Source organism: Anabas testudineus, chromosome 16 (assembly GCF_900324465.2).
Source record: "Anabas testudineus chromosome 16, fAnaTes1.2, whole genome shotgun sequence".
Taxonomy (NCBI): Eukaryota; Metazoa; Chordata; class Actinopteri; order Anabantiformes; family Anabantidae; genus Anabas; species Anabas testudineus.
The window spans coordinates 9,780,577-9,791,520 of record NC_046625.1 but is presented as its reverse complement, the minus strand read 5'-3'; the positions used below and the strand labels follow the sequence as shown (position 1 = coordinate 9,791,520).

General features: G+C 40.1%; 1 protein-coding gene across 1 annotated transcript; it reads left to right on the top strand.

Moving 5' to 3' along the window:
• Positions 1–1,653: 1,653 nt before the first annotated feature.
• sbk3 (SH3 domain binding kinase family, member 3) lies at positions 1,654–5,994 on the top strand. Its single transcript, XM_026372327.1, has 4 exons — positions 1,654–1,922; positions 3,553–3,700; positions 4,179–4,381; positions 4,947–5,994. The coding sequence occupies exons 1-4, from the start codon at positions 1,917–1,919 to the stop codon at positions 5,724–5,726; spliced, it is 1,137 nt and encodes a 378-aa protein (XP_026228112.1). The 5' UTR covers positions 1,654–1,916; the 3' UTR covers positions 5,727–5,994.
• The last annotated feature ends 4,950 nt before the right edge of the window (positions 5,995–10,944 follow it).

Sequence of the window (10,944 nt, the reverse complement as noted above, 5' to 3'; positions counted from 1 at the left end):
GACTGATGGAGCTGTGAAGTGCTTCATCCTCTTTTAAAATCTCTTGTATTTCCTTTATTCCACCATTGTTACAACAAACACTAAGGAACAGAAAGTTTTTTGATCTGTACTAATGACGATTAATACGACTTCTACACTAATGCAATATGTTGATGCAATATACTGTATACATTATATCTAAATGTGAAGAGATGGAAGAATAGAACATCTCTTGTAAGAATATAAACACTATCCTGTAGTAAACCCCTCAAAAATATAGAAGAAAGACAATATAAATAATGATTCGCAGTTCAGTAGTGTTTAAAAACCCTTTTTTTAATTAGTAACTCACATTGATGCCCAGAGATCTCGATTTCTTAATGAAGTACTTTTGTACTTAAAGTAAATATTAGAGTAGGTACTTGTGAATTGCATTTGTGAATGAAAAGTGACTGATCTTGGCATCAGCTCACTGAAAGCTATAAAATTGTGTTTTGGTGATGGAGTAGTGAAGCTGGTTGTCACAGCAGGGGCCAAAGGACCCTATGGTGCAAAGTATAAACATGGAGTATATATTGGCTGTGGTCAGCTGCAGCACAGGAGTTGTAGTAACCTGAGCAGGGAAAGGCCGTTGTGATAGCAGCCAGTGTTTGTGTTACATAACACACTGCCAAGACAGTGACAATGATAGTTGTGTAGTATGTAGTACCAGAGGAAATCTATCTGAGTGGACAGAAAGAGGAGGAGGGTATTAAATCCCTGGGTGCTGGAGAAATGGTCTGACCTGCAGCTGGTGATAAGTGGCAAACAGAGCTGCTATGTAGATAGCAAAGTACAGAATGAAGCAGCTTTGTAAGGCAAAGTTTCAGCTGTGTTAGTGTGAGATGCTAGGCGATAATAAATAAATGGAGATAGGTTTTATGAGAAGTGAGAAGAATATTAAAATGACAGGGGGAGAGGGGAGGATTTTGAATTCTTCACCCCAGAGTGAAAAGTCATGGGATATTTTAAAAGATATATATATATATATATAAGATATATCTAAAATTATATGGCTTTGACCCCCTAAAAAATTAGACAGGAATAAAGGGCATATAACAACAGTAATATTGGACAACAAAAGGTTCAACTTGTAACGTGCTTAACTGTACCTTATAATCCCAGTAAGAATCAGGGATCATGAATACAGCTTGTTGGCCTATTCTGATCATTCCCACATACCTGTTGATTAAATGAGGAATCCTACACTGTGGGGGAATTCACTGACTCAGGCTGGCTGACAGGGTGAGAAAGAGAAGGAGGCATGGAAAGACAGGGGGGGAGAGGGGAAAGAGGGAACGGGTATTTGGACACAAAGTGAATGACAGCTGAGGAGAGGAGAGGCAAGAGAGAGACGGGTTAATGTGGCTTGGCTGACTGACAGATTGGAAACGACGGGATATTAATGCTGGGGTGAAGGAGAGAGAGTGGGGGTACACGGGGGGGTGGGGGGTGGGTGGGGGGGGGGGTGGTGAGACAGAGAGGTTTGAAATACCTTGTAACTGGTTCACGCGTATTTGCCAACATAACAGGCAAGAGGCAGGGAGGGAGAGCTGGCACAAGAGTAGGAAAAGAGAGGGAGAGAGCTCAGTGTGTGTTTGTGTGTGTGTGTCTGCATGCGTCTCCTGGGGAGAAGCACATGGTCAATATCCAGGTCTCCAGTAAACATCTATGAGCGTCCTCTATATAGCTGCTGTACGACTGCATGGAACCACGGTGCAAAGGCAAAATTATCAGCGTCAAGTCCGGTTTGATTATCAGTTTAGCTGAGAACACACAGCAGATCTCCAGCGTAAAAGTAGTTGCAGTTACAGCAGCTTGCTTGGAACTGAAGTTCATCTTTAAATGCCGAAAAGATTCAAGACAGAGTGAACTGAGATCAACCAACTGAACACAAAATGACAGTGAGTATTGCACGGATATCATCAAATTATTCCATGCACACTTATCAGTCTTTGTCGCATATTGTGCAGAAGAACAAAAACATAAAATGATTTCTTTTGTATGCAAACAGTAGGCGGTTCTATGACATTATAAGTGTGTTTGCAACTATACAATGGGATGACATTCAGGCATGGCACAAATGCATTAATGGCATTTTATTACAAATTGCTCTAAGGCTCCAAAGGTTTTGTAGACAATGTTGTTGAAAGGATTTTCAGCTCGTAATGTTGAGCACTTATAATAGACTCCAAACTGGTTAATCATGTTAGCTCTAGAAGAGATCACTTTTTAACTAGTACATGTTAATTAATACTCACCTAGACAGAAAATATCAAGATGCTTCTCATACAAGAAAAGTATTAAATGCATGTGTGAAGATTCATGTGTCACAGCCAGTAAATCACAAAAAATGTAAACGGTGATCTGGATAAAAATATAATGGCGAACAATTCTCAAAATGTAATAAATTATGTTATCATTTCATTTTGGCACGAGTGGAATGAAGAGCAGTAATAAAGTGATATAACCACAACTTGTGTTAACAACTCTGTGATTGTAACCCGAGTAGGATTTGAACTCAGGAATTTATTACAGTACTTTCTGTTCAAAACTGTGAAAAGTCATAGAAGAATATCTTAGACAGTAGCCAACATATGTCCTATTTTGTTATGTCATTAGTTCTGTCAACGTGCATTAAAGATGAAACATTACTACACCCACAGTAGAAGATTTATGTCTCTGAGTCTGAAAAGTGACCTTTTGGAGACACAAACAGGAGCCTCTTGGTGCTTCGTACTCCGCAGCATTAATCTATAGCCCATTGATCTTGGCACAGCACATCGGCTCTATTTAAAATAGAGATGTCTTCACATGTGTGCCAAGCAGCACGCTCAGACTGGCTTAAACCTGCAGTTTTATTTTTGGCTGCACATCAGATCTGTTTGTTTGTTAGAAGCAATTCATAACTGACATCCATTCATCTTTTGAACCTCTGGCACAACATAAAGCATCAAAGTGTCATGTGGCTAAGTTTGACAACAGGGATTTTATTAATAAATGAAAATTGTCAACAATCACAATTAACTGTTCACACCCAACTTTAAAGGAAGCAATCATGTATATGAGTTAACATAACAAGGATAATGGTTGATAAGAAAAACTGATATAGGAACGCTGATAAAATATTGCGTTGATGTCTGAGGTGTATTTTCTTTATAGGACGATGAAAACCAACACAAATCAGCAGAATATGACAATGTAACCCAATATCTTCCACTAAATTTCTTTTTTTTTGTCTTCTCCAGCTCATAGTAAAATAGAAAATAAGCATGCAAAGTAATTAATGATCTTCCCTTGTACCTCACAGGAAAGGCATTTATTGTATTTTGTTTTTGCAACTTATGAAATATATGAGATTTAAAGTTTAAGCTCTTCAATATGCAATGAACCATGTTGCAGGTTCAAGTAACGTTCTGTTGACTGTATGGAAATTCCTGCTTATGCTGCTCTATCTTAATTTTGCTGACACTGACCCAGTCATCATCTATAGATACTGTAAATGGACTTGTGTATGTTGTGTGTGGTCTGCAGGCTGCAGCAGCTCAGGAGCTTGATGAGTTAGCGTTCCTGTCGGCACAGGCCATGCCCAGCCTGAAAGTATCCGAACACTTCCAGGTGGTCAAGCTCCTGGGAGAGGGATCTTATGGAAAAGTCATGCTGGCTGTGCACAGAAAGAGAGGTTAGTGCAAAACTCGAGGTTAAAAACTCACGACAGATTCTGTAAGAGCATGTGAACTTCCCATTCAAGCTACCTGATGCTAGTCTACGTATTTGATGAATTACAATTTTAAACTCACTCTTGCAAGCAGGAAATAGGTAAAATAAGTGAAATAGATGAAATAGTGTGACTCCACTGCAGCACATTTATCTCAGGCTAAAGTTTCCTGCTAACTAAACATGTTGTTTGATCTCCGCACTTCTCTTCTATGGCTGTAATGAGGTGCTTTGGGACATTCTCTGGGATAGAGTTGCTGCAACTGGGGTACAGCTGTTAAACAGAGTCGCCCCAAAGGGGAGTTTATATTTGTTCACAGTGTCAATGATGAGCAACCCTCACATTCTGTCAGTGATGACAGTTTCTTTTCACAACATCTGATTAGATGTGATTAGATGTTTGTGTGTATTCAACACATTTTATCTTGCTTCATTCCTCTCAGGAACTCCTATGGCTCTGAAGTTCTTCCCTCGTCAGTCTACCTCGCTCACCTCTTTCCTGCGTGAATACAATCTCTCCCTTTCTTACTGCACCCATCCTTCTCTGACTCGGGCTCTCGGCATCTTCTTTTCCACTCCCACCTACTATGTGTTTGCCCAGCAGGCCGGTCTGTATGGTGACCTCTACAATGTAATAGTGTCAGAGGTCAGTTTGGTTGGTCGGTAGCATGAAATATATATTTAATATCGTGCGTGCCGTGTCCAGCCTAAATTAATAAAAAAAGAACAAAATATTGCATGAATGAAATAACATATTGACATCCATGTTTGGAAATAACAGCCCTTTCTAAAAACAACACCGTACTATATAGTACATTATGTTCACACTGTGGCTTTCTCAGTTGAAATTTCGTGGAAAATGTAACTGCTGACCGAGTGCTTTTGTGCTTTCATTTCTGTCAGCAGAAACTTGACATGCTTGATAACTGCTCCCAGCTCACTCTCTCCTGTGTTTGTGTCACTGCCAGAAACATAATGTACTGATAAGAGTAAGGGCACCCTGCTGTCACTGAATGAAGAGAGAGTACATGAAGTAAAGCAGAGTTTTCCAAAAGCGTCACCAACCATTTTGGTGACGCAGATCTTGTTTGTCTTTGTGCCAAGAATGTAGAGTTCTAACCTGATTACATTAGTCTGAAAGTTGGACTAGTTTATAATAAGTATGTTTTCCGATGGTAAGCCAGTACTGATCCTGACTATCTCTGTTTTAGGTCGGGGTGGATGAAGAGTGTGTTCAGAGGGTGATGGCCCAGCTGAGTGGAGCCGTTACACATCTTCACTCCCTGGGCTTCGTCCACCGGGACATCAAACCTGAGAACATTTTTCTGTGTGACAGTTCCTGTCGCTGGGTCAAACTTGGCGACTTTGGCCTTGCTCGCGCCATTGGCTCCACTGTTAGAGCTGTCTGGTACGAGTCACCCTTCTGCACGCCTGAGGTGGAACCTGCAAAGGAGGCTGAGAAGACGATGGAGAGGAGGAGGTGTGAGGGGACTGAAGAGGAAGTGGAGGACATTTGGATAACAGTGGAGTCCTGTATTGACAGCTGGGCACTCGGTGTACTCGTCTACTGCCTACTAACTGGCTGCTTCCCCTGGGAGGAGAGCACACATGATGATCGTGGCTACCGAAAATACAAGGAGTGGTTTGACCGTGAGGCTGAAAAGGACGAGGAGAGCAGAGCTGGTGAGTCTGAGGAGGACATTGACATCTACACAGTCATGCAGAGAAAACAAATAGACAACCCTCCTCCGTCACAGTTTGGGGGCCTCAGCCCACTAGTGATGACTCTATTCAAGGAGCTGCTCCACCCTGAGCCCAAACACAGAGGAAGCCCCGAGGAGATATTGAGCTACCTGGGAGGGCCGTGGCTGCTGGAGACGGAGAAAGCGGAGAAGAGGAAAGCAGAAGAGGCAGAGAAAGAAGCCAGAAAAATAAGAGAGGGAGGAGGGGTGGAAGAAGAGCTGGTCAGGGAAGGAAGAGGGGAGAGATGAGCTTTAATAAGTGTTTTTTTAATGGTTTTAGTGAATTCAGCATTTCTGACAATGCAATGTATTTTTGTGTATGAATGTAGTTTTTACTGTAACAATAAAGTATGTTTATTATTAAAACTATATTTTTTTATAAACATCAACCAGTGTTTCTGAACGTTTGTGTATTGTGTGTATCTTAATGAGAATTCTGTCTAGATAAATTCAATAACCCTTTGTCTGCAACACTCTGTATTAAATTGTCTGTAAAAAGTGAATTGTAATAAAGTGCTGCTTGTGTTTATATGAACTTCTAGTGACATTTAATTGTAATGTCTGTTGTAAACACGTTCTCTTCTAACATAGCTTTGCTTTTTCATTTATTTAAATTTATAATTACAGAAACTGTGAGCTGGGAACCACTGACATATACAATCATATATATTACTTTATACTATATCTAAAAAAAACATTGACAACATATAAAGCTGTTAAAAGACTAAAAAAATCAAACTAGTGGAGAAAGAGTCATCTTTGATGTAGTGGGACGACAGGTGCTGCAAATCAGAAGAAGCACATCTAAAATTGGACTGAACAATACAACTTGATAGTGACTCCAGTATGGCCTTCTTCCAGGTTAGTATGATGCAAACTCAGTCACACTATCAGCAGCAGGAGACATTTCAAATCATTTCAATTGATTAGTGTATTGCCATATTGACAGTAAAAATGTGTACAGTGAATTTATGATGTTTATGATGATGTGTATGATGCTTTGGCAGGTTGACCTTCATAATGTTCATGTAGATGTAAATTTGTCCCACATTTGTCACAGAGGACATTTGCCAGTTGAAAAAGCAACTGAATTCCTGTTACAGTGCCCCCAAACCAATGCACTAGCATTGCTTATAGCTTTTCTGAATACTTTACTTTGTTAACAACTGTGCACCACTGCAAATGCAAATAACTTGGCTGCATTTAAATAGGAAAACTTTTTTAACACTGCAACATTGCTTGGATCTTCTATAACTGTCAAATGCAAATAAATAAACAAAATACATTTAAACTATGCATCACACAAAAATAAAACTTCAGTTTTAACTTTCACTTAGCAGTGTGTGCACAATATCTCAGTTTCAAACTGGAGTGGATCCCTGTTGGTAGCAAGCTGCTAATGTGCAGTATGAGTGAGTGTGTATGTCAGTAGGACCAGAGCTAACCCCTGCCAAGGGCCACTCTAGATGGATTCAAAAATAGACCCCAGGCCCATCTATTTACACACTGTGCACATCATCACCTCCCTCTAACTATCTGTACTCTGCAGTCCTCCAAATGCAAAAGTCAGGCGTCCACAGGCCCATAACAGCACAATCTCATAGCCCACAATGACCTATCTTGCATGTTAAGCCCCTCATCTCTGCTGTCCTTTCATCTGTGACCCTCTTGCTGATGACTTGTTCCCATCTCTTGTCATACCCTTGTCTTTCCCTTTTATTTTTGCTTCTGTGGATGCTCGACTTGTGCAACCCTTTGGTCTGGACCCTTTTCTCCTCACGTCACTGCTAACACGAACCAAGTGTTACTTTTTCAGCTGTGTCCCATACCACAGTATGTTTACATTAAAACTCTTTGTTAGTAACTGGATGTACTGTTTTCTGGGACACAGAGGAACAAGGCTCATGTGACATATGGGTGGGGCATTAATCAGGACCACAGCCTGACAAATGGAAACACATGGTGGGGACCATGGAGACAATAGAGTGCCAACACAAAGATGCTGATCGAGGTGTAAATCTGATGGCGATCCATGAGGACAGACGGCAGGGATGATAAAAAAAACAAGAGAAAGAGGGACAGCTATACATGTGGACTGCCTGTCCTTACAAAAATCCAAAGGCAATGACAGGGGTGCAGCTCATTTTACTTTAAGTCATGAATATGCCTTTAAGTCACGTCAGGCCTTTAAATGTTTGTGAAGAGGAAAGACACACATTCAAATCTAGAAACTCAAGAAGCTCGGATTTAGACTTGTAATGTCAGCAAGATTCAGATTTCATGCTGCCAGTAGGGCCACAGGATGAATTAAGTTAAATTAACTAACTAACTTTGTGAGAGTCCCCATTTTCTTTTACATTTTACATCACAGTTACCTTTTTCTGTCTTTACTGCTATAGAAATACCTTATGGGCAGAGGATCCACCTGGAAAAAAGTGACAGATGCAACAGAAACTTCTTCAGGTATCTGATAAAAGATGTCACCTCATGAGAACGAGAGCTGAAAAAACAGACGCCGATACAAGAACCAGATTGATGGCCAGAGTGGAGCAATTAAGAGGTCATATGGCCAAAAGTCTGAAATGTATCCCCACAAGGAAGCCAAGAACTTGCATCATGGTGCCCTAAATTTCACCCACCCCCAACTGTCGCTTCAAGCTTGTTAAAGTCCAGCTAATTGCTTAAACAGGATGGAGAGAGATACTGATTCAATTTGGAGCCTTAAATTATCACATTTGCAACACTACACTACTATACTGCTATTGCTACATCTGCAACACTACTATACAGTGGCAAGATAAAGTAAGTGAACATTTTGCAATTTCATGGTTTTCTGCTTTAATTTGTCATAAGTCAAGTCAATAGTATTAACAAATATAATGTGCCTAAAATAATAACACAAAAAAATCTAATCTTTCGTGTGTTTATTGAGAACAACCATGAAAACCTCACAGTGTCACTGGAAGAGGAATATGAACTCAAAAAAGCTAATTGGACTTTTTCAGTTTGCTCCGCACAAGATGAATAGATTTATGCATCACTTTTTAACCCTTTCCAGCTTTATGTTTATCAACAATTCTTGATCGTAGATCCTCAATAATTATAATTAATTAATCATGCACCAAAGTACAGAATATATACAGACGTCATTAAAACTACAAAATGATTTGAAATGTCTCCTGCTGCTGATAGTGTGACTGAGTTTGCATCATACTAACCTGGAAGAAGGCCATACTGGAGTCACTATCAAGTTGTATTGTTCAGTCCAATTTTAGATGTGCTTCTTCTGATTTGCAGCAGCTGTTGTCCCACTACATCAAAGATGAATCTTTTCTCTACTTGTTTGCTTTTTTAAATTCATGTCAATGCTTGTTTAGATATAGTATAAAGTAATATATATGATTGTATACTTCCTCAATAAGGAGTCAGTGGTTCTCAGCTCACAGTTTCTGTAATTCTAAATGTTCCTGAGCTCCTTTTTGAAGTGTTTTCTTCCAGAACAGGGGTCTTTGATAGGTGCCCTTCCCCAAAGTGTACAAACAAAGCTATGTTTGTATATGAAGCAACTAAAGCTCCTTTTGTCAAGCCGTGCCTCGCTAAAAGGAGCTTTCAGCGGATCTACGATCAAGAAATTGTTGATTTACATAAAGCTGGAAAGGGTTACATAGTGATGTCAAAGACTATAGAAATTCACCAGTCTGCAGTTAGACAAACAATCTACAAATGGAGACACTTTGGGACTGTGGCAAGTGTGCAGCCAATCAAAATGACCCTAAGAGCACAATAGACCAAGAAAAGAAAACCACATAGCTTTTCTTGCCACTGTAAACTATATCATGCCTGAGCATTTGCTGAGAAGTGTAATGTGCTTGCGGGAGAGCAGAGTTGCTGCCCTCAGTGTGTGTGTTTGCCACGTGTATAGGAAGCACATGGAACAGTACATGGACAAGATATCAGCTGGTTAAAATGCAGGGAAGTAGAGTGAGATCGGAGTGTGTTGTGGTGAAAAGGAGTTTGAAGGGAGAGAGAGAGAGAATGTATGGCAGAGTTGGAATGCGTCATGCAATGCCACCCAACTAATAAACAAGTCAAGGGATTATCATGTGTTTACTATCTGGCATGTTTGCCTTAAGTATTCTGTGTTGCCTTCAGCCTTCCTCCACCACCTGACTCATCCACCTCATTCTTGCCTTTCTTCTCTTTCCTCTCTATCCTTTTCTGCTCCTCTTTCCTCTCATGCGAGAGCTGCGTGAGCAGAGTGGCCGGTTGACACGTTCACGGGATTGAACTTCATCTCGTTGGCTCCTCTCCTCTTCTCTTTTGCTTACACTGCCTCCATCTGTCAAGCTGTCATCAACCTCACCCAGTCGACCTTGTTAGGGACACCCCTCACACACTCACCCTGGAGCCCATGTAGCCCCGATATGTCAAGAGGATGATGAGTGTCCCCCTATTGAACCGACTAGGCCTAACATAGGCTGAGAGCCAATGAGAGTCTTGTTGTCTGACTTCAAAGTATGTGAAGCGATATTTGTATTAGTTGAGTCCACTGAAGCCAGTGCAGAGTCAAGTTTCTCTGCCTATGCAGCTATAATGGTCCCAAAGAAAAGCATCTTTTCAACACAAAGGTCCTCTAAGACAAAGGGTCAGAAACTATGGCCTTCTTCATTTTCATCTTTTGACAGCTAGACACTTAGGACTCTGTACATGCATAAACTATTCACAAATAATGTGGTTTGAAATGTTTTTTTCTTGCTGTTGATTATTGTTGTCATTTTGTTGCATGTGATTCTGCCAAATTGTTTTCTAGTCTTTTGAAGGAGTTGACTACTGTCTTCACAGAACTACAGAGCAGCAGCAGAGTTTCTATATGTTGGACATACCAAAGATCAAAACTCTTTTCCAGGATCCATGTGATGATGCTTTCCTGGTTTTTCCTGAGCTCATCATGTGTTAATGTAAAAATATTCCAAAGTTACCCACAGAAACAGATTGAGATGCTCCCTTCCCCCGGACAAGCTTATTAGTGCAACAATGAGATAAATGAATAAATAACTTTTATAGTCTCTATCATTTGTTTTTGTCATTTCTTTTCATTTATTAATAATTGAATCCTTGAAATATAAATTTTCCTAGAGTCAAGGGTGAACATATTTAATATGTATACGGTTAACAGGGAAAAACACATTAAATTTACAATAAAATTAAACAGATTATTAGATATTATTATTAATAATAATAATCTGAGTAGCTGGAGTAAGTGTTTAGCCTTTTTACCCAATGAATGACCTAAACAAGTCACTGATTGTTGAATTGTATTTATTTGTCCATCAACTTTGAATTTGTCTGACTGACCACTGCATACAGTGGAACTGTCCGAAGCCAAAGACTAGTTGCACTGCTCCACCTGCTGGTTATAAATATGAAAACTCAAATTCAAGGCCCACTGTTGAATGTTTCGATACCT